Source organism: Rana temporaria, chromosome 2 (genome assembly GCF_905171775.1).
Source record: "Rana temporaria chromosome 2, aRanTem1.1, whole genome shotgun sequence".
NCBI classification, from domain to species: Eukaryota; Metazoa; Chordata; class Amphibia; order Anura; family Ranidae; genus Rana; species Rana temporaria.
Genome location: NC_053490.1, coordinates 274,255,619 through 274,280,616, shown reverse-complemented (window position 1 = coordinate 274,280,616; position 24,998 = coordinate 274,255,619). Strand labels below are relative to the sequence as shown.

The 24,998-nt window shown below is 45.3% G+C and overlaps 1 protein-coding gene across 2 annotated transcripts in view; it reads right to left on the bottom strand.

Annotated features, from left to right (window-relative positions):
* Positions 1 to 2,180: 2,180 nt before the first annotated feature.
* CCDC28B (coiled-coil domain containing 28B) overlaps positions 2,181 to 24,998 on the bottom strand; it is a 59,048-nt gene continuing 36,230 nt past the window's right edge. For both annotated transcript variants that reach the window (XM_040337062.1, XM_040337063.1), the window contains exons 5-7: positions 22,259 to 22,404; positions 18,821 to 18,843; positions 2,181 to 2,507 (exon numbers count right to left, since the gene is read on the bottom strand). In XM_040337062.1, coding sequence (XP_040192996.1) covers positions 2,432 to 2,507; positions 18,821 to 18,843; positions 22,259 to 22,404 — 245 coding nt within the window. In that variant the 3' untranslated portion in view covers positions 2,181 to 2,431. The remainder of the gene's footprint in view (positions 2,508 to 18,820; positions 18,844 to 22,258; positions 22,405 to 24,998) is intronic.

Below are 24,998 nucleotides of genomic sequence, written 5' to 3'. Positions count from 1 at the left end.
CTTTGAACACCTTTATATTGGCAATATTGTTAATATCATTATCTAGATAGTATTTTAATCCCAGTAAGTGCCATTACACCCCCTTACCTTGAATTACTACCAGTGTGTGAACACTACTAGTCGTGGCTGCTGCTTAGTAGATTTATTTAATCTTATTGATTTAGTTCTCTATGCTCTGGTTAGGTTGATTTGCACATTAGTTCCCCCCATTTTTATACTTTAAACATACTGCTTCTCTCACGGCTCCAAAGATGCTGCTAGCAGGACTTTTGGAGCGGTCCTGCTAGAGCACTGCTCCAGTGTGAAAGCCCTCGGGTTTTCACACTGGAGAAACAGCAGCTGCTGTTTAGGGTCGGTTTGCATGCGCTATTTTTAGCGCAATAGCACCTGCAAACCGCCTCAGTGTGAAAGGGGCCTTACCGATTTACTCTAGGCTGAATAAACCTTAACATGCTCAGCTGAGAGTGCTTTCAGGTTCAGAGGTGTCAAATCCGAGTGATAGCAGTCTGGTAAGCAGCAGTTGGGGAGTGTTGTGTTGATTATGCTGGGTTCCCATGTGTTAAGTTATAGTGCACTAAATAAAATGAGGCAGGTATGTTTTCTGGCCCAAAAGCACGTGTTGGAGGCCCACAGAAAATCCATGCAATGTGCATATGTGTAAATAAGTCCTAACTCCAAAATGATGCTCTCTACATACTGGGGCAGATTCATCAAAGAGATACGACGGCGGATCTCCTGATCCGCCGTCGTACCTCTGAGACCAGCCGGTCGGATCTATGAGGCTGATTCATAGAATCAGATTCCACATAGATCCGACTGGTGTAAGTGACTTACACCAGTCGAATATTAGGCTGCAATCTCCCGCCGGCCGCTAGGTGTCGTCGCTTTTTTTTACGCGTCGGATATGCAAATGAGGAGAACCGCTGATTCAAGTCCGTACGCCCGCCCGTCGCTTTTTTTTACGTCGTTTGCGTTCGGCTTTTTCCGGCGGATAGCTACCCCTGCTATATGAGGGGTAGCTAATGTTAAGTATGGCCGTCGTTCCCGCGCCGAGATTCAAATTTTTACGTCGTTTGCGTAAGTCGATCGGGAATATGGATGGCCGCAATTGACGTAGCCGCCGCAAACAATGACGTCCTAGCGACATCATTTGGTGCATGCGCACTGGGAAATTTCGCCGGCGGCGCATGCGCAGTTAAATCGGCGCGGGAACGCGCCTGATTTAAATTGTACACTCCCCCTAGCCGCGGAATTTGCATTCCGCCGGTGGAGTTTTACGATCCGACGGTGCAATTTTCGAGGTAAGTGCTTGATGAATACTGCACTAGCCTCGCGAAATTGCACCGGCGAATCGTAAAACACGTAGATCTAAAGATCCGCTAATCTACATGAATCTGGCCCACTGTAAATATATGCTCAATTGCAAAAGGGCAAAAAATATGATCGTGAAATTGTAATTTCACTATCATATTTTTTTCCCTTCTGTCTGGGGGTTAGTCAGTGTGCTCGCCCCCTCCCTTGGGACTACATCCCTGCGGGGAGATGCTGTGTTCACAAGGGTCCCAAGGGAGGGGACGAGCACACTGACTAACCCCCAGCCACAACAGCTCGGATGATGGGGGCAAGCTTACTGAGGAGGAACAGGAAGTGAGAAATTCAGACAAAGAAAACAAAGAAAAAAAACATTTAGAAGGGAAATGGAAGGAAAAGGTAAGTGAACCAACAATGCACTAGCTTAAAGGAACCTATTTAGAAAATAAAAACGAACCTTTACAACCCCTTTAAGGTTGCTAACTGTTTATGGGATGTGTTATGGAATTGAGATCTCTGATCCTTGTACCATTACAGGATTAAAGCAACTGGATGAACATGATAGTCAGTAAGTTAGTATTTTCAGAAGGAGAGATGAGCATTGGCAGCCTTCATACTTCGCTCAGTATAGATTGTTTCATAGTTGGTTGAATAAAGACACTAGTCCATCCAGTCCAACCTGTGTGATTGGTGTTTGTGTGTTGATGTCGATAATCATTTCCCAGATGTACTTTAAATAATAATTATAACACTCTGGGCTTTTATACAGTAAATTGTTTTATTATAAACTAATAAATACATGCATTTTTAAATCTGCTTTGCAACATTCCATATTTTGAGTTTCTTGCTTTCCTGAGTTCACATTCTTATTTTTTTTATAAAATTGTAGGGATTTTCAATGCATACCAAACAACTCTTAAGAAGATTACCCATACAGTTACTGTTTGTGCTTAGAGTACACACTGTCACTATCTATCCATTTTGTCCAGTTCAGTTTCATCCATTGCCGCTTTCTTGTATCACTAAGCCTACACTAGATGTTCCAACTTTCAACTTTTCCATATTCGTGAGTTTCATTTCTCCGACGTGCGCCTTGGCGTAGGCTTTATTCTGCCAGCTCCTATTGTAAACTGTCTGTCCCCTCTTCAGCAGGAGAAGGAGGTGTATCCTGGTTTTCTGCCAAATGTAGCTTTTGTCTTAGCCAGTTGTTAAGGAAACTGTTGCATAATTAAAAACATAACACAGGTCCATTTCCACTCAAGCGTTTAAGGGGAAAAAAATGCATTTTACATGTGTTTTCTTGTCTTTTTCAAGTGTTTTGCTTTACCAAGCTATTTGCATGCACATTATAAAAATCAGTTCCTTGTGCCATGACCAGAGCTATAGAATGAAAATGTAGTGGTATCATGTCAGTTTACTTTTTTCATTGCATAACTGAAACACGCCAAAGACATGTAGAAGGACACTGTACCGTTGAAAATAATGTTAGAAAAATTGCCTAGCATTCTCTGTAAAGTTTGGGTTGCTGTGAATAGTATTTGAAACACTATGGCCCGGATTCAGATAGCAGTTACGATGGCGTATCTCCGGATACACCGTTGTTGCGGGGTCGTATCTATGCGACTGTTTCATAGAATCAGTTACGCATAGATTTCCCTAAGATCCGACCGGCGTAATCGTCTTACAACGTCGTATCTTAGGCTGCATATTTACGCTGGCCGCTAGGTGGCGCTTCCGTCGATTTACGCAAGGAATATGCAAATTAGGTAGATACGCCGATTCAGAAACGTACGTCCGCCCGGCGAATTTTTTTACGTCGTTTACGTTAGGCTTTTTCCAGCGTAAAGTTACCCCTGCTATATGAGGCGTATCCTATGTTAAGTATGGACGTCGGGCCAGCGTCAAATTTTCCGTCGTTTGCGTAAGTCGTTCGCGAATAGGGCTGTGCGTAATTTACGTTCACGTCGAAAGCATTGGCTTTTTGCGGGTTAATTTGGAGCATGCGCACTGGAATTCTTTCACGGACGGCGCGTGCGCCGTTCGTAAAAAACGTCAAATACGTGGGGTCACAATTAATTTGAATAAAACACGCCCACATCATCCACATTTGAATTCCGCGGGCTTACGCCGGACCACATACGTTACGCCGCCTTAACTTAGAGCGCAAGTTCTTTCTGAATACGGAACTTGCGCCCTAATTTACGGCGGCGTAACGAATCTGAGATACGTTACGCCCGACGATAGATACACTATTGTATCCGAATCCGGGCATAAAAGTGGAAATACGGCCTAAAGTGATGTTTAACCACTTCCATACAGGGCATTTTTACCCCCTTTCTGCCCAGACCAATTTTGAGTTTTCAGTGCTGTCGCACTTTGAATGACAATTGCGCTGTACCCAAATGAAATCTTTATGTTTTATTTCCCCACAAATAGAACTTTCTTTTGGTGGTATTTGATCACCTCTGCGGTTTTTATTTTTTGCGCTATAAACAAAAAAAGAGCGACAATTTTGAAATTTTTAGGCCGATAATTATTATTCTACATATTTTTGGTTAAAAAAAAAAACGCAATAAGCATGTATTGATTGGTTTGCGCAAAAGTTATAGCATCTACAAAATAGGGGATAGATTTATGGCATTTTTAATTTACTAGTAATGGTGGTGATCTGCGATTTTTATTGTGACCGTGACATTGCGACGGACATAGTGGACACTTTTGACACATTTTTGGGACCATTCACATTTATACAGCGATTAGTGCTATAAAACTGCACTGATTACTGTGTAAATGTGACTGGCAGGGAAGGGGTTAACATTAGGGGGCGATCAAGGGGTTAATATGTTCCCTAGGGAGTGATTTCTAACTGCAGAGGGCATTTTACGATCCCTGCAGCCGAGCATCGGGACAATGTCTCCCTGGCTGTGATTAGCACAGCGCCATGTTCACCTCCTGGCGGGCTCTGCACGTGTTTTATGCGAACACGCCAGAGCTCATCCTTAGTCTCGAGCAATGCGGCGGGCGCGCGCCCCATAGACAGCCGGGAAACCCAGGATGTCATATGACATCCACCCGGAGGGAGGGAAGGTTCCTGCCAACGTCATTTTACCATGACTCGGTGAGGAATCGGTTAATGGTACAAAGACACGTTGAAGGGTCAGTGATGACTAGGATTGCCACCTCATCCCTTTAAACCCAAACACATATGAATTACACAGGTTCTGAGGCTAATTTAATGCAGATAAGACACCAAGTGAGTTTAATTACTACCTTAATCAGCCACAGAACCCATGTAATTCATATGTGTTCGGGTTTAAAGGGATGGGGTGGCAACTCTAGTGATGACTGATACTGACTTTTTGAGACTTCATCAGGAAAACCCTCTGCGCTTGAGTTCTCAGGTCTGCACATTAGCATTGGCCTCTACAAGGGAAAACAATTTTCCCTGTCTGAATTATTTGCTTTATTTTATGAAAAAATCAAAAGGAGGAGTGGGAATTCCAAAGTGGGCAGAACAGGAATTAAGGCAAGGAGAACCCACTGCTTGCAGTCCCCAAGATATATAAGAAGCCAGTTGATGACTCATTGCACCTCATCCATAAAATATAATATTTGGTTTGGCTGGACCTTTAGGCTGCATTCACACTGTAACGCAGCGTATTTTGCCGCGATTTGTTAACTTTTTTATTTTTTATTTTTACAAATCATTTACATTGATGTCTATGCCGAACGCCGAAAGCCGCCTGAAAAAAAGGGTCCGGGACTTGTTTTCAGGCGGCAGGCGTTCGGCGTGAGATGTGAACCATCTCATAGACATCAATGTAAATTCGCCCCTCCAGCGGCACGAGCGTCGCGCTTCAGGCGTATATACGTCTAGGTATGAATGCAGCCTTAAAGGCTAGTTTCAGTCAACCAAAGGCACTAAATCGGCATCAGGCAGCCAAAGGCTGCTTTGTAAACAGAAAATAAGTGCTTGTCTCCTATGGAATGGTGCTTTTTTTCTCTACACCCTGTGTACATTGTTGACAACCTCCCTCACGATTGCTGCCATAGGACCTCAATGTGTCTGCAAACACCAGACAAGTGGGTATAACCTCGGGGTAGGCAATGTTTTCTATGAGACAGACCCCGCCTACTTTTCTGCAGTTTGCACACACAGCTGGCCATTATAATACAAGGTAGGAGAAGAAGCGTAGGAGGCAATCAACACTGTGATGAGGCTGATGCTGGATGAACACAGCAATTATTTTCTGTTTGCAAGGCAGCCACTGCGGTTTGATGTTAATTAAGGTTTTTTAATTGTATGGCTTTACTTTAAAATACTAACAGTGACAGAGTATATGCTGCAAAAGTACTATTGTGGCCACAAGCTAGCAGAAATACAACTATTATTAAAAATAGGGGTATTAAGCAGGAGAGCTTAACTTACGTTTAAAAAGTGTTTAGCATTGTCCTCATTTATTTGCATACATTATATTACCAAAAGTATTGGGACACCTGCCTTTACATGCACTTTAATCACATGCCAGCCTTAGTCCATAAGGTCCAATAGTGAGTTGGCCCACCCTTTGCAGCTATAACAGCTCCAACTCTTCTGGGAAGGCAGTCCACAAGGTTTAGGAGTGTGTCTATGGGAATGTTTGACCATTCTTCCAGAAGTGCATTTGTGAGGTCAGGCACTGATGTGGACAAGAAAGCCTGGCTCGCAGTCTCCGCTCTAATTCATCCCAGAGGTGTTCTATTGGGTTTGAGGTCAGGACTCTGAACAGGCCAGTCAAGTTCATCCACCCCAAACTCACTCATCCATGTCTTTATGGACATTGCTTTGTGCACTTGTCCAAATTTGGTGGAGAGGGGATTATGGCGTGGGGTTGTTTTTCATGGGTTGGGCTTGGCCCCTTAGTCCCAGTGACGGGAACCCTTAAGGCGTCAGCATACCAAGACATTTTGGACAATTTCATGCTTCTAACTTTGTGTGAGCAGTTTGGGGATGGCCCTTTCCTAATCCAACATGACTGTGCACAAAGCAAGGTCCATAAAGCAATGGATGAGTGAGTTAGGGGTGGAGGAACTTGATTGGCCTGCACAGAGTCCTGACCTCAACCCGATAGAACAGCTTTGGGATGAATTAGAGCAAAGACTGCAAGCCTCGTCCACATCAGTGCCTGACATCACAAATGCGCTTCTGGAAGAATGGTCAAACATTCCCATAGACACACTCCTAAACCTTGTGGACGGCCTTCCCAGAAGAGTTGAAGCTGTTATAGCTGAAAAAGATGGGCCAAATCAATATTGAACCCTACAGACTAAGACTGGGATGCCATTAACGTTCATGTGCGTGTAAAGGCAGGCGTTCCAATACTTCTGGTAATACAGTGTACATCAGTATTAGACAAACAGGTAGCTGATCTGCCAATAAATACAATTAGGGGATCTAAATTAAAGTGCATATAGACATGGAGGTCTTCTCCAACTGTATCATGTCTGTATGTATACTGCTGGGGTCTTCAAACTTTCCAAACAAAGGCCAGTTCACAGTCCTTCAAACTTTGAGGGGGCCGGACTGTGCCCAGTGTGAGTAGCATATGCCTTGGGATTAAACAATGCCCCATCATTGGTATCAGTGGGAGGAATAGTGCCCAATTGTTGTTATCAGGGTAAGGAATAATGCTCTACAACTGGCATCTGTGAGAGGAATGGTGCAACATTGCCCTAGTCAGCGGGAGGAATAGTGCCAGTGCGGCATGTCCATTAGGTGTGCCGCCCCCTTTATCACGCCACCCCCTATATGCTTGATGGATAGATTCATGCATAGCATGGACACCTAGCAGGAGGAAAAGCATGGAGGACACAGGAGCCATTGCCTGACCCGCTGCCTGTCCCAAAGCTCTTCGCCATCACCTGCTGCCTGAGCCACCACTAGGATTGGGTAAGTGCCGGTCAGACAGCGAGCAAGCAGGAGGGGGAGGGGTGTGTGCTGTGGTCACAGTGGCTGCATTTGATGGGCACAGTGGGTGCATTTGATGGGCACAGTGGGTGCATTTGACGGGCACATTGGCTGCATTTGAAGGGCACAGTGGCTGCATTTGACGGGCACAGTGGGGTTGCAATTGATGGGGGGGGGTTTCAGAATTTTTCAGTTTGTTTGTACCCCCCAAAAAAATTTGGAGCACCAGCCGCCACTGAATAGTAACCCATTGTTGGTGTCAGCGGTAGAAATAGTGCCCCATTGTTGTCAGTGGCAGGAATAGTGCCTCGAGGACCGGATAAACACAAGCAAAGTGCCACATCTGGGCCACAGTTTGGAGACCACTGGTTTACTCTATGGATTCTGTACTTTTTACCCTTTTAGAACTTAGTTTACATGACAGTGTACTAGACTACCACATAAAAAAAAAAAAAACAGTAAGGGCTCTTTCACACGGGCGGACCATTTTTTAGGATGCTCGCTGACATCCGACCCGCTCAGATCCGCCAAAGTGTGACGGAGGAAAAACCTACTTTTTCATCCGATCCCCCATAGGGGAGAGCGCCTCAGAGCGGAGAAAAGACAGGGCGGTCCCTGCACAGTGTGTGGGGAACGCCCTGTCATCCGCCGGCTCAGCGGGGATCAACAGAGCGATCCCGGCTGAGCAAGCGGAGGTTCATGGGGCGGATCATTACTGATCCGCCCCGTGTAAAAGGGGCCTAACAGTTACGAAGGGTGGAAATGGACATTCAATTGTTATTAAAAAAAACAAAACCATTCTGACCGTTTTTTACTCATTTATAAAACTGAGTATTTTCCGCTCTCGTTTTATAATATTTCAGTAAAAGTTAAGATAATCCAGCAACATTTTGTATATACTACTAGATATTACAAAAGTAATTAGGCAAATCTAAGATTCTGGATTATAATAATAATGGCCTGGCCAATGAAGATGGCTGAAGATCCTGAACCCTCAAGGAGCTGGTGAGATGTTGGCACTGGCAAAGCAGCCTGGGGATGTCACATCATTGGGGTGGAGTTAAATGTAGTTCTCATTATCATTAAAGTGTATGTAAATTCCTACGATGAACTTCTCCTATTTGCTCCATTTTGGTCTGTTAAATATACCACGGGAAGCATTTTATTCTATCTTTTGATAGATGGGGAATTTTTTTTTTTATTGTCCTGTGTTATTTTAAAGAGCTCTCATAGTTCTTATCTCAGACTACAGAAAGATTAGTCTTTATGTTGTAGAAATCTGAGCATGGGAGTGGCTCAGTAGTTTAGTAAAAGAAACTGGGAAGGAATCCTACCACTCAGTCCACAAAGATGCTGCGTGTTGCTAGCCCACAACAGGACTTGGCCGCTGAGCATTTATGGCAGGTCAAAATGTACTAGTTAATTTTAATTATATATCAGACAGGAGGCTCATATCTTATGCATTATCTTTCTTTATTAATGCCCATAGCAGAAATACAACTTTTTCAGTAATTTCAAGTAGAAAAACGTTTAACTGAAAGAAAAAGAAAAAACTACAACACCCAGCAGCCCTCAGGCTGGGTCTGCCAATCATGAGGCAGGACAGCCGGCATATAAGGGGCTGCCTCCTTAGACCCTCCCTCTTTCTTTCTGCTCATGGCAGAGCATACAAGATAAGTACTTCATATATCTTTATTCTGTGATTGTATATATATATATATATTGTCCCTGATACCGAATGTGGTGTCAGGTAACTTTGTTGAATAATGTTTAATATATTGTGGAATATTGGGGGTTTTCCCTTGTATTCCCCCGATTTTACGTTTTTACTTCTGTCTCCCTGATACCGGATGTCCCGATGTCAGGTAGTTTTGTTGGAAATTTCGGTTGTTTTATTTGGAAAGTTGTGGAATATGGGGGGTTCCCCCTGTTATTCCCCAATTTTTGCACTTTTATGTCTATTTTCCCTGACACCGCACGGTGTCAGGTAGTTATGTTTGAGCCTTATTTGAAATCTTTGATTTCTTTTACTTTTTAGTCATCCTGAAATCTTTCACTTGATTTCTTTTACTTTAGTCATCCTGACTTGGGCTTCCCCCTTCCCTGGCGCCGGAGCGCTGCGGCGTCCTCCGTGCGGGGTCCGTGCTGTTCCCTCAGCGAGCGCCATCTCTGGGCATCTGTCCCCCCCCCCTCTCCTTCCTCCCCACGCTCGCCTTCGCGCGCTCGGTCGGTGGGCGGAGTCTCCGCCGCGGCCGCTCCTCCCCCCTCTCGCCGTCTACGGTGCCTCTCTCGATCCGGGTGACACCTCGGCGTTCCCCCCCCCCCCTATCTCCGAGCAGGACGGGAAAGAGCGGGTCTCATCGACCGCTCTGTCCCTCACATCCACGGCTCAGTAGAGACTCCAGAGGCCGTAGTCTCGCGAGACTTCGCCTCTGGAGTTAGAATCTCGTCTGGCTCTCCTCACCAGACTCTCCTCCCACCGCAAGCTGTCAGCGGTGTTGGAGGCAGGAACCAGCGATCGTTCCTTACATGTTTCCATTAATTAAAGGCATTTAAACAAAACCATCTCTAATCTATATTTGAATATAAATTAAATAAATAAATTAAATATATAAATTAAAACACGGTCCCGGACCCGGTGGTCTGGGCCCGACGGGGGATCCTCACCCTCCGGCATGTGATGCCGGATGGTGTGGTGATGCCCTTTCAGGACTTGTGTCGGACCTATAAAGTCCCTTCCTCATTTGGCTTTAGATACACTCAGCTGCGGCATGCATTGACGGCCCAATTTCCGGACTCGGTGACGCTCGAGTCAGATTCGATAGAGCGTCTTCTGATCTCGGGGGTCATGGGGAAGCCCCTCTCATCCCTCTATTTGAGATTTACGGTGGCATACGACACGAACACGACGGGGACACTGACCAAATGGACTGCCGACATCCCGGATCTGGACGAAGAGATCTGGGAGGAATGTGTCTCCTCCTTTCTCCCGTCTATGATTGCCTCTAGAGACAGGTTCATTCAACTTAAATTTCTCCACAGGACATACTACACCCCGCAGAAGTTGGCTAGGATTTACCCCTCAAGGTCCCCGGAGTGCACCAGGTGCCTGGGAGACACGGGCTCCTTCATCCATATGGTCTGGTCCTGCCCTAAGCTGGATCAGTACTGGAGAGAAGTGGCAGGGGTCCTCTCGGATCGTTGTGGGATAGAACTAGTCATGGACCCAAAACTGTTCCTCCTAAGCTACTTGGGTGAGATTGAGGGAGACAGGTATACCAAACTGAGCATCACCTTTGCTCTGTTTTATGCTAGAAGGGAGATCCTACTTCGATGGCGGGGCTCTGATCTTCCCACTGTGTCCTCCTGGCTGGCCACGATCAACAGAGTGCTCCCACTATATAGGCTGACGTACGAGAGCAGAAACTGCCCAGCTAAATTTGACAAGATCTGGTCGAATTGGATTGAGTCCCCTGGCGACTTGGTTGATTCCCCCCCTGCTGTGTCCTGAATGCTGAGGGGCTGTGGGTGGCCGGGGTTCCCCGTCCCCTGCCCCCCCTCCCCGCCCGCCTCGGCGTGCGGTGCCTCCCCCTCCCCTTCCCCCCCTCGTCCCCCCCCCCCTCCGGGGGGGGGGCGGGGGGGTGACGGGGCGGCGGCCGGGGGACGCCGGCTGGCGATTCCCCCCGGGTGACGGGTTTTTGTCTGTGTTGTCTGTCCCATTGTAGATGCTGCTGAACTGATTCCCCACCAATGTAGTCCTTTGTTTATGACATCTATGTATGAACTTATGCATTCTGAGTAAGCCTTGTGATCTTTGTACTGTCATTTTCATGTGTGTGTTATTGTCTGTTACCAAAATAAAAAACTTTGACTGTTAAAAAAAAAATATATAAATTAAATAAATAAATTAAATAAATAAATAAATAAATAAAATAAATAAATTAAATAAATAAATTAAATATAAATTAAATTAAATAAATACATTAAATAAATTAAATAAATAAATTAAATAAATAAATTAAATTAAATAAATTAAGTAAATCTAAATCTAATTAAATAAATAGATATTTACTCATTAATTCTTGTTTCTGGGGAATTTATTCCCTAGAATAGATACCTCATTTATCAGGAAAATAATTAATAAAAATACAGATAAACACATCTAAATAAATAAATATTTATATGAATGTACAAACAAATAAATAAATTTATAGCATGTTCCTGTACATGCCTGCCATATGTTACTGTGCTGTTTTACGGTGCTGTCCGCAGACAGCAGATTCTTCTCCTGTGGCTGACGATTGGACCTTACCCCTGCTAGCGCCCCTGTCGGGGTGGACACAGTCCTGGCAGGCCAAGCCTACCTCAGTGCGGCACAGTTTCAAGAACTGATCGGTAGGTCCATCCAGGCTACCATGGCGTCGGTTCCAACCCGCCTGCGCCCCTATGTCCGGTCCAACCAACAATGGTATACCGCCCCTAAATAGGGCAAGGTGTCCCAATGACACCGCCTCCGACTCCCCGGCAGGGGAAGTAAATAACATGTCCCAGGCAGTACCCTCCCAGGACTGCCGACCCACTGCCCTCCCAGACTCCAACCGACCCCCGAGCCTCGGGGAGATGCACATGCAGAGGCAGCAGTCCACTAGACGGACTAAGCCAGACTCATTCGTGGATTCTTCTAGAACAGTCCACGGAGTCCGAGGCGGCTAACACCTTGAGTCTGAGGATGATGACAATGATTATGAGAGCAGTGGGCACATGGCGCTTCATGACGACGCCAACCCTGTGTCCCAGGGTGAAACATTATTGGACTCTCGTGGAGAGCCATTTTTCGATCAGGGGGCGATTATCCACCCACACTCCGGTGACTGGGCACCCCAATATATCGAATACTGGATCCAGACATCGGTCGGTAGAGCTAACCGAAACATGTTGTGGGCGGAATGCCCGCCTTTCCAGTACCAAATAAGGTTGTGCACACTCCTGAGGTGGACCCATACTCTTGAGGTATCTCACCAAACACGGGAAGTATTCCTAGGGGAATAGAGAGGACCTTTTAAGACCACACAGGACAGGGTCTTAGATCTTTGGACCTATCACCAAACCCTACGCCTTAGTGAGCAGGCTACCGCCTCTGTACAGCCGGTTGACCTAGCCCAACTTAGGGGCTGGGCCCAACGGGCAGTTTTGCCTCCTGGAATGCGCGTACACTTCGTGTTCGACAGAACGCCGCCGCTCAATCCTAAGGAAACTTGACCCCAACGGTCCCACCTAACCGAATCAGAACACGGATCGGCCGCCGTAGACATGTTAGGCGGGTTCACCAGACATGGACCTGGTCCACCATCCCATTCGGGTTTTCAAACCTGTACACCGTCCTAATAGACAACGAGTTGCAAGACCTTGGACCAAACAAGCGTTCATTTTCCTGGTCAGGGAGAGTGGGACGGTTATCGCCCAGTGTTAACTTGTGAAATCTCACCAAATTACGGCACCCTGCGGAACAGGGGCGAGGTGGATCATCTACTTGTACAACCTACTCTTAATGGCTCGTTCTCCTCGCCCAGGATAGTCTGCGATGTCACGGACCAGGGCTCAGCGTGGCCCCATCTCCACTGTTAGATCAGTATCGTGCTGGGAAAGCAACGGGTGTCCTTACGCGGACTGGCTCGCTTAGTCGGCCTGTTATCGGCGTCAATCCAGGCCATTTTCCAGCCCCTCTTCACTATCGAGCCCCCCAGAGACTCGAGGCTCTACACCTTCGCTAGGGGTTTTCGCTATCCAGATAAAGTCACTTTGGACGCAGTAGCCATAGTGGAACTACGGTGGTGTTTACGTCATGCCGTCGAACGGAACGACGAGTCCGTCTTCAATTCTACACCGGATTTCATCATAGGGTCGGATGCCAGCCGCATCGGCTGGGGTACTCGGTGCAGCCCCTCGTCCACAGGAGGGACGCGGTCCGCAGAGGAATCTCTGCACATCATCACTAGAATCCCGGCGGCTTTCTTGCCACCAGGAGTCTACTGCCACACACATCAACCTGCTGTGTGTTCTTGCAGTTAGACAATGTAACCACAGTCCAGTACGTTGATCGCTTTGGGGGCCCCAGATCCAGTCCTAGCGGTTCTGGCAAAAGACTTCGGACCTTTCTGCCTGGAACGCAGCATCGTTCCGGTTGCGGAATATAGCCCAGACTATTCCAATATGGTGGCAGATTGGAATTCTCGTTACCTGGCCGATTCCAGCGATTGCCGACTGCACCGACCAGTGTTCCTGGCCCTCGCTCACCTAAGGGATCCTTCTCTATGGACCCGTTCACCTCTCGCCTCATCCATCAGCTCCCGCACTTTTACAACCGGGAGCCGGATCCGGAGGCGCACACTGTGGATGCCCTCGGCCAACCTGGTCACTGGGGACACACTACGCGTTTCTCCCCGTTCCCGATGACCCTCTGGGTCCTTCTCGTAGCAAACCTGAGAGCATCAGTCGTGCGGCTCACTCCGCGGTGGCCGACACAACCATGGTTTTCCCCTCCTTCTGGAGATGACTGTGGATCTCCCCAGGTTGCTTCCTCACTCCCCTCATCTCCTTGCCGGTCCGAAGGGGGATCTGCACCCGCTCCTCACGAAACACATCCTACCTCTCTTCGCAGGGTTGGTTTCGGGGTGCCGGTCGCGGACAGCGACTTTTCAAGAGCGACTAGGGATCCCTTTTTCCTTGGCCTGGACCCGGGAATAGATCGGCATCTCGATCAGCCGGGGGTCTCTGGGTTTACCGGTGTGATCAACGACAGGTTGATCCCGTTCAGGCGCCTGGGTCTGTAGTGGCCAACTGTTGGGCGGACTTTTGATTCCGGGAGGCCCTTTAGCTCCCTTAATGTCTATCGCTCTGCGATCTCAGCCTACCGCTCCCTTGTAGACTTGCCCGGTGGGTAAACATCCGTCGGTGTGCCGACTTGGTAGGCGTTAGGTTTGAAACGCCCATCTCGCCCAAGTATCAACACTCTTGGATGTGACCAAGGCCCTGACCATGTCCTCGGACTGGGGGGACAATGGCACTCTATCTTTGAGGTTACTGCCTTTCAAACTTACTGTCCTCTCGTATCTGATTCCGCCTAACGTGTGTCAGGCGTCCGGAAGTTGGACGTTTCCAGGCGTCAGTTCTCGCCTCAAAATCAGGTTTTCTGGAGTTCTTAGGACAAAGACGGGACTTCAAACGGTTTTCTACCCGCTCTTCTCCGCGCATCCACGCCTGTGTGTGTCCCGCTGCCTACAGACTTGCGAGTCCTTGTCGGCCGTTGCGATCTTCGCAATTCTCCCTACTCCTCGTTTTCCTACGTTAAACCTCATTTTCCGGTTTCCTCGACTACGCTAGCCAGAGGGGTACGGTCGGCCATGGGAATGACAGGGTTTGACATAACCCTGGTTGGTGCCCACTCCTCCTGAGGGGCGGTGGCTATTAAGGTCGTCACCTCGGTAGGCTCCCTCTAGGACCTACTGCTAGCGGCGGACTGGTCGTCCTGACCACCTTCCACCAATTCTGCTTTAGACCGGAGGAACACATATCTATGTCAGTTTTGTAGTTTATTTCGACTGTTATCTTTAATATATACAGTGAGGAAAATAAGTATTTGAACACCCTGCTATTTTGCAAGTTCTCCCACTTGGAAATCATGGAGGGGTCTGAAATTGTCATCGTAGGTGCATGTCCACTGTGAGAGACATAATCAAAAAAAAAATCCAGAAATCACAATGTATGATTTTTTTAACTATTTATTTGTATGATACAGCTGCAAATAAGTATTTGAACACCTGAGAAAATCAATGTTAATATTTGGTACAGTAGCCTTTGTTTGCAATTACAGAGGTCAAACGTTTCTTGTAGTTTTTCACCAGGTTTGCACAAACTGGAGGAGGGATTTTGGCCCACTCCTCCACACAGATCTTCTCTAGATCAGTCAGGTTTCTGGGCTGTCGCTGAGAAACACGGAGTTTGAGCTCCCTCCAAAGATTCTCTATTGGGTTTAGGTCTGGAGACTGGCTAGGCCACGCCAGAACCTTGATATGCTTCTTACAGAGCCACTCCTTGGTTATCCTGGCTGTGTGCTTCGGGTCATTGTCATGTTGGAAGACCCAGCCTCGACCCATCTTCAAAGCTCTAACTGAGGGAAGGAGGTTGTTGCCCAAAATCTCGCAATACATGGCCCCGGTCATCCTCTCCTTAATACAGTGCAGTCGCCCTGTCCCATGTGCAGAAAAACACCCCCAAAGCATGATGCTACCACCCCCATGCTTCACAGTAGGGATGGTGTTCTTGGGATGGTACTCATCATTCTTCTTCCTCCAAACACGGTTAGTGGAATTATGACCAAAAAGTTCTATTTTGGTCTCATCTGACCACATGACTTTCTCCCATGACTCCTCTGGATCATCCAAATGGTCATTGGCAAACTTAAGACGGGCCTTGACATGTGCTGGTTTAAGCAGGGGAACCTTCCGTGCCATGCATGATTTCAAACTATGACGTCTTAGTGTATTACCAACAGTAACCTTGGAAACGGTGGTCCCAGCTCTTTTCAGGTCATTGACCAGCTCCTCCCGTGTAGTCCTGGGCTGATTTCTCACCTTTCTTAGGATCATTGAGACCCCACGAGGTGAGATTTTGCATGGAGCCCCAGTCCGAGGGAGATTGACAGTCATGTTTAGCTTCTTCCATTTTCTAATGATTGCTCCAACAGTGGACCTTTTTTCACCAAGCTGCTTGTCAATTTCCCCGTAGCCCTTTCCAGCCTTGTGGAGGTGTACAATTTTGTCTCTAGTGTCTTTGGACAGCTCTTTGATCTTGGCCATGTTAGTAGTTGGATTCTTACTGATTGTATGGGGTGGACAGGTGTCTTTATGCAGCTAATGACCTCAAACAGGTGCATCTAATTTAGGATAATAAATGGAGTGGAGGTGGACATTTTAAAGGCAGACTAACAGGTCTTTGAGGGTCAGAATTCTAGCTGATAGACAGGTGTTCAAATACTTATTTGCAGCTGTATCATACAAATAAATAGTTAAAAAATCATAAATTGTGATTTCTGGATTTTTTTTTTTGATTATGTCTCTCACAGTGGACATGCACCTACGATGACAATTTCAGACCCCTCCATGATTTCCAAGTGGGAGAACTTGCAAAATAGCAGGGTGTTCAAATACTTATTTTCCTCACTGTACATTGTTGTCGTTTTGAACTTGCATAAGATATGAGCCTCCTGTCTGATATATAATTTGAGATTTTCCTAGCTTGTGACGGAAAATATTAATTATATGAAGACAGGAGGCGAGTATCTTCCCTCCCAACCCAACCCTATCACGATGTTGTCTCTCTTGTTCTAGGCCATTGCATCACGCATCCTACAGGTCGGAGGCTGATACGCCCGGGACTTCGTTTTTCAATATCACCGTCGAGATTGCGGTTCCCATTTCGATCCATGGGTTTTTGTGCACCACAGACCGGAAGTGGAGGTTCCTACTGCGTTCCGGATCCGGAGCATGGATGCCGTCGACTGAATCCTGTCCGGAAGTTCCAGTTTGCCAGGCTCCCGGTGTTTCGAACTGTTTTTCTATTCCAGGTTTCCTGCCAATTCGCCTCAAGAAAGAGGAAGGGTCTAAGGAGGCAGCCCCTTATATGCCGGCTGTCCTGCCTCATGATTGGCAGACCCAGCCTGAGGGCTGCTGGGTGTTGTAGTTTTTTCTTTTTCTTTCAGTTAAACGTTTTTCTACTTGAAATTACTGAAAAAGTTGTATTTCTGCTATGGGCATTAATAAAGAAAGATAATGCATAAGATACTCGCCTCCTGTCTTCATATAATTAATATTTTCCGTCACAAGCTAGGAAAATCTCAAATTACCGGTAGTAAAAAAGCTTAGAACAGTATTTCGTTTACGCAAAGTTGACACCAGATGGCGCTGTGTTACTTTACAAATCTGTCACATTTGAAGCAACACCACCATGTACAATATTAGGACAAATTCAGACCCATTGAAATATCTGTTACTTCTTAAATTCATTCAGCCATGGCTGAGCTGCCAGATGTGAAAACTCAGTAGTGCCATTACCTATCCAACATTTCTGAAGAGAGTTGATAGAGTGAAAGTGCACAACACAGCTCACTGCCTGAACACTGAAGCATAGCGTCACCCATAAGCAAACTATAAGGGCCCATTCCCACCTATGTGTTTGCATTACCATGTGACGCCTACATAGGTGTGAATGGGCCCCAGACGTGTCTTAGGTTACCTGAGATGCATATATGTGATAATGTAACCTCTTCTGTAAATTATTAGGATTTATGGATTTACTTTCAGATGCATTCTGTTTGCATTTGGTGTCTGTCTGAGATCTTTCACAATCCATTGACAGGTACATTTCACCTGCAGTTGGCCTACTCATTGATCCGCAGTGGAAATCCTTTTAAAATGTATGTAAAACCCAATCTTTTGATTTGGATAAAGTGGGAAATGCACACGGCAGGAAGTGAGACGAGATCTAAATAAAGCAGGGGGATGTCCCATCTTAGTTGTCACCACAATAGGTTTTCCGATTTGAAGATTTCTCCTCAGCTGTTCAGTGACAACTTAAAAAATGTGGACTTTCCATCACTTTCTGTACTGGATACAAAGGTCAACAACGGTCCAATAGTGGGATGAACCTTACCAGTGTGAACAAAACACCTTTGCATTCCCTTTTTACATGTATAAACACGCACTATATTGTCAAAAGTATTGGAACGCCTGCCTTCACTCGCACATGAACTTTAATGGCGTCCCAGCCTTAGCCTGTAGGGTTTAATATTGAGTTGACCCACCCTTTGCAGCTATAACAGCTTCAACTCTTCTGGGAAGGCTGTGCACAAGGTTTAGGAGTGTGTCTAATTCATCCCAAAGTTGTTCTATTGGGTCGAGGTCAGGAATCTGTGCATGCCAGTCAGGTTCCTCCTCCCCAAACTCACTCATCCATGTCTTTATGGACCTTGCTTTGTGCACTTTTGACAATAAAGTGGGTAGATGGGTCACAGAAGTGCAATTTGTTTTGCACTCCTGTGACTTTATTTTCAGCAGAGAGCGGACTCCAGTCCGCTTTCTGCTGACGTCACAGGAATCTGTCCAGACCCCACATCATCCCGACAATGGGAGTCTGGATCCGCCAGGTGCCTGGACTGATGGCCATCTTGGCCTCTCAGCTACCAATGAGACGGCTGCTCCCCACCACTCCACAGTTCATTGCTCCAATGAGCGAGGAGGGAGCAGAGCGGAGAGCTGTGCATTGACAGTCGGCAGCTATCTGCTCAGGGTGCTGTGACAACGGAGCCATTGGTGGCGTTTGATCGCTCGGTTCTTAGTGTAGAGGCAGCAGGGGACAGATTCCGCATAGGACCGATGCCGTGTCCACCTAGGTAAGTATGATGGGGGAAAAAACACCAAACCCATACTTCTCTTTTAACACAAGCTTGTCAACACATGTGTTTCTGGTTCTTTCAAGAACTGGGCACTTAACACGTTAAAAGGATACATTGAATTACTCAATTCTTCCAGCTGAAAGACACAAAATGGAGAAAAAATATTAGCTGAGTAAGTCCTACATATCATTTCAAAGCTGTGGTTAACAAAGCACTGAAAAGTGGCTGTGCAGGATTCACTGGAGAGGAACTTCGCTGTATTAATGCATCCAGATTGAACACTGGCATAAGAGCAATACTGAGTCATAGATGTTGGCGGCATAGCATATGCGAGGGCTACTGCCAGCCTCTGAGTGCGTTTTTGTTGTGCAGTACTTTGATATAAAAGCAAGCTTCAAGAATATTTTGCAGTTGTGATATTTGTGGTCATTACCTGATCACTTGCCTATGTTTTATGCTGGTCATACACGGCTTAAATTATGGCCAATTTCTGTTAAATTAGCTGAAATTTCAGGTGTGGGTGACACTGTCAGCACCACCTGCTTCTTCAAACTGAAAATTGAAGGACCTAGGTGGAAAATTGAACCAAAATTGCCTATAAGCTGCAGTCACCATTTAGGTGTTCTGACAGCCACTGATCCAACAGTATTCCTCCATCCACACTGTTTAGCATGGATGGGGGAATCTACTGAATCTTATTTAGTGTGTAACTAGCCATATTTCCCTCTTCTTCCTTTGCCGGTGTTACTAGGCATCCTGCTGATTCCTGTATTATTCACCAGTCACTGCTGCTCCTGTTGTCCCCTTCTGACTAAGGATGAGCTCCAGCGTGTTCGCATGGTACACATGCAGAGCCCACCAGGAAGTCTGCACGGCGCTGCGCTAATCACAGACAGGGAGACATTGTCCCGATGCTCGGCTGCAGAGAACAGGAAATGTCTCCCTGGCTGTGATTAGCGCAGCGCCGTGCAGACTTCCTGGCGGGCTCTGCACGTGTACCATGCGAACACGCTGGAGCTCATCCTTACTTCTGACAGCCAATGTCTCCAATGTTATTTGTCGCCACCATCATTTAGCTCAACTGATTTCTAGTACCTGGTTGCTCTTCATCTGCCTTGATCTAACTACCCTTATACCCCAGACCTCCGTATGGTTGTCTGCTCTTAATCTACAACTTATTAAACTTCCGTGGATCTGGGCACTAGCTTGCATCCTGGCATGATTGACTCTGCTTCTGCGGCTGTACACGACTCATCAGGCTTTGCCCTTCCCTTTGTCTAAGACCTTATCCTGTCTAATCCTTTTTGTACTGTTTAATCCCCTTTGCCTTTGCACAGGATGACGGGGGCAATTTTTAAATTATTATTATTATTATTTTTTCAGACTGTTGCTTTATTTTTATTTTTTGGCACTTTTATTTCTGCCACAAGGAATGTAAACTTCCTTGCGACAGCAATAGGCATGTGACAGGTCGTCTTTACTACCTGTCAGAGTGCGCTCCTGCACAAAGCACCAATCTAAAAAGCATACATATATTTCTTTCAGGCGGAGTGATCTCCATCTGACAGAAGATTTCTAGTCTCGGCCTCTGCCCTGCTGTCATTCAGAGGCCAGGAAGCAGGAGCGGAACAGCGAGTAGCGCCAGCAGCACAAGTGAGCATCAAATGAATGCAAGTAAATAATGACAAAGGCAGCAGGCACTGGCTGGCAGATTTACTTTTGACATTGTAATCTTGTGTTACAGTGGCAGTCTGGGGCAGTTGTAAGGAGGGGGGGGGGGGTTTGGGTGGGGTGGTGAAGGGGTTAATTAAAAATGGCATTAGCAATGTGCAGCTTGAAAGGGTTAATATGCTGCCACTGGTAACTGGTGCATTAGTGACCAGTGGCAGTTAAAGCGGAGTTCCGGCCACAATTTCACTTTTTAAATATAAATACCCCTGTAATACACAAGCTTAATGTATTCTAGTAAAGTTAGTCTGTAAACTAAGGTCCGTTTTGTTAGGTTGTTACAGCATTTAGACACTTTATAAAATAGAAATTGACTGGGGCCATCTTAAGTGTGGGCATCATGAAGCCAGACTGTATGACTTCCTGGATTTCAGCCTTGCAGATCTCGCACATGCTCAGTGCTGCACAAGCAGTGTAATAGGTTTCAGATCAGGTTTCAGCACCTGTACTGTCCAAGTCACATGATTCTTCGAGACTGGGGAGTGCACAGACTCCTGAAAAGTTACACCCACTACATTCCCAGGAGTCTGTGCGGTGTAGGTTAAGCACCTAGGTGCAGGAAGAGGGAAGATTAACTATTCTGCCTAGCAACAACACTTTGAAGGCATCTAAAAAAAAAAAAAATTCTTAAAGGACTAATGACATTTTTTTAAAACTACTGATGTAATGTTATATTTATGGGTGGAACTCCACTTTAAATAATGAACTTTCATAGGTTCACAATTAACAGCAACAAAACAAATATACTGGCTGTGCATTTCTGTAGAAGATACCACAGCATACATGATCTAAAAACTATGATACTGATGGGGAACTAAATCATGAAAAGAGAAGCTGGAGTGGGAATGTAAATGTATACACAAATCAAACTCTGCACTGGGGTGTAGATTAAGACTGCAATTTTATGTCACACGATGATTTCATTAAATGTTAGACCTCTGAAATCATAAGCTTGTTTTTCTCATGCTTTTGACCAAAAGAATGAAAAGTTCAAAAGGAACTAATGAGGTGACAATAGCTGTATTTGCATCTATAGACATTTGTGGTGCAAATTGTCCCTAAAATACTTTTCTGTAGGTTAATTGCCCAATAACACCTCTAAACTCTGACCTCTTAAAAAGTGTGGCAATAAATTATTTATTTTTTTAATGTATTTGTCATTGCTCCTCTTTGTATATTTGTGTATAACTATGCAGGTTTCCAAACCATTTGATTTTGAAATTGAAATGTTAACTTAAAGTGGTTGTAAAGGCTGAACATTTTTTACCTTAATGCATTCTCTGTATTAAGGTAAAAAAAAACTTTTAGGTGCAGCTCCCCCAGTCCCCCCTAAATACTTACCTGAGCCTGATCCAGGTCCAGCGCTGCTCTCTCTCCCTCCTCCTGGACTCAGTGAGAGCAATGAGCTCCATCTGCTGTCAATCAAATAAAGTGACGTGGGCAGGGGGTGCGGCACTGTCTGTGTCAATAGATGCACTTAGGAGTGAGCCTGAACGAGTACCTCCCCTAGCAAGCAGATTGCTAGGGGAGATACTCAATCGTGGAAGGAGCCAGGAACGCTGATGGGGGACTCCAGAATAGGAGGATCTGGGCTGCTCTGTGCAATGGATTTGCAATCAAATTTACTATGTTTGTTATTTAAAAAAAAAAACAAGACTTTAATATCACTTTAAGTTAGCCAGTAAAAGGAGCACTTGCTATAGAACCACTGCAAAAAGTTCAAGGCAATGTTTATCTTTTACTGGTACATGTAAGCTGTGTTTGCAGTGTGCTGCTTTAGAGAATATAATGCTCAAGAGCTGTAAGAATATATGATCTCTTACATTATTTAGTAGCTGCTCCAAGTTCCTCTCCGCATGGGTCTCTTCTCTTAGTTCTTCTCCACACACATCTAGACTGAAGTGAAGACGAGCTAACTGTTCTTGCATTTCCCTTACGCGTTCCAGTTGATCAAATGTGCATACCCGTCCTGTGGCAAAAATGGAAGAGTATGGAAAATATGTTCACAGAGTAATGGTAACACAGTGTGGCAGGTCTGAGCCAAGAAATTAAAATGCATGATGTAATCTGCTATAAGGCCATGCAGCCTGGGGTCTAGGGCAGCACAAGTTAGTTAGAGAACAGGCTACCCTCATTTTATAAGCTTTTTTTTTTTATGAAAAAGTCTTCAGGGGAAAAATAGGACATTAATATAACATTGCATGCCAAAATGCAGCTATTTATTATGGAAGATGTATAGAACCATGCAATCACAGACATTTGTGGTCATAGATGGCAGCACAATAAAACGCACTGGGTGTACATAACTGAATTCTATTTTTTTTTTTTTTTCATATTTAAATCTTTTATTTTATTTTTCTTTTATGGTAAGGTTCACAGAAGGTTAACATATCTTATACAATGGATACATAATCATATAGTTCTTATCACTACACACTTATGATGGGCTAGCAAATAAACAGGTGGGGATTCAGAAACTTAAGAAGAATAAACCAAAAGCAGTACCTCCCCGGTCCTCTTGCTCTGTTCCCATGCCCGCCTGCCTTTTATCAGTAACTTCTTTTCCCGTTTCCTAATACCACTGTATTGACCACACACTTCTTCCTCCCCTCTGTTCCCTTGTCCATTCCTATACCCCACCTAACCCCCCCCTTAAACCTAGAATCAACATAATCCTCTACAAAACAAAACAACAACAAAAAAAAAAAAATGAGAAAACCCCGCCAACCCCCTCCCCTCCTCTCCCTCCCCTACCTCGCCGGAGACGGACGGATCCTCCCTTACTTCAACCCTTCGGCCTCTCCCATTTCACTTCTACCCAAAAAGGATTCTTCTCTCCCCTATCTATTCCTCCAGTAATCTCTTCCCCTCTTCCGTACTCATAAACTGATTCCAACCTGTCCAAGTTTCTACATACTGTTCCCTTTTGTTCCGGGCTGAGAGGATCAGATCTTCTATAGCTCCAGTCTCTCTCACTCTATTGAGCCATCTCGCAATAGAGGGTGATCTACTGTCTCTCCATTGTAATGTTATTCCATTTCTGGCAGTATTTATCATGTGACATATCACCATCTTTTTGTACTCTCGCACTGGGATTTGTGAGCAATGGAGCAGAAAAAAAGCTGGATCCTCCTGAATCTGGTACTCCGTAAATTTTTGAACAATTCTCTGGACTTCCTTCCAGTAATCTCTTACTTTTGCACAGGACCAAAATATATGCAGCAAGGTTCCCTGCTCCACACCACATCTCCAACAATACTCTGAGTAGCCTTTAGAAAATTTATGTAACCTTACTGGTGTATAATACCATTGGAACAATAGTTTATAATTGGATTCCTGTATTCGCGTAGATATTGAGGAGTTTAGTGCTAAGTGAATTATGTGTTTACGTTGAGTCTGTGAGAAATTTCTCCCCAGATCTCTTTCCCATTTCCCCAGTCCCGGCAACTCAAAATCCTCCTGAGGGGAATTCAATAGTCTATACATCTTTGAACTCACTCTTTGTATTGGTTCCTCCTCGTCGCAGTATTGTTCAAATTTTGTTAGTTGTCGCCGAAAATTAGATGGTTGTCCCAGGGATCTTAAAAAGTTGCTTATTTGAAATGCTTGCCAAAAGGATAACTCATAATTCCCTCCTCTCTTTGTTAGGGCCTCCAATGATGGCCACATACCAGTTTGCAGAAAATGTGATACCTGTACTTTACCCCTTTGTTTTAATTTATTAAAAACTGCTCCTGCTGTACCTGGTATGAAGCCTGGGTTCCCTAATATAGGGAACAGGGGAGAACACTTCGATGAGAATTTTGGATTTTTACATATTTTAGCTGCGATTGACAACGTTGGGCCAATTATGGGATGTTTCTTCATCTTACTTGGCAATAACTTATAACACCAAGGGGCTCTACTTAGTGTTATTGGACAGGTCTGCTGTTCTACCTCAACCCACCTTTTATAGTGTCCGTTTCTACACCAGTCTATCAATCTCGTCAAATGTGCCGCTTGATAATATTTGGCAATATCCGGGACTGCCATCCCCCCAAAACACTTGGGTAACCTCATCACCTCTTTCTTAATTCTTGCCTTTTTCCCTGCCCAGATGAATTTCATCAGGAGGGCACTAATTTGCCGTAGGAAGGCCGATGGTATCAATATCGGCAGTGTTTGAAACAAATACGTAATCTTTGGCAAGATGCTCATCTTGACTATATTATTTCTGCCGAACCATGAATGTAGTTCATGTTGCCATTTCTCAAGTAGCATTCTTATTGAAGTAAGAAGAGGTGGAAAATTTATTTTAAAAACTTCTTTTATGTTTGCTGGAATCAGGGTACCCAAGTATTTTAGCGCAGTCATCCACTTAAAACCAAGGTTTTGTTGTATAATTGACTGTTTCTGGGGTGTCATTGACACACTCATTGCTTCAGATTTTGCTTGGTTTATTTTTAGGTTGGAGAGCTCTCCGAATTTAGCGATTTCTTCGACGAGATTGGGAAGAGATACGTGAGGGTTTGATATAGTAAACAGCAAGTCATCTGCAAATGCGGTTATTTTATGCCTTCTCCC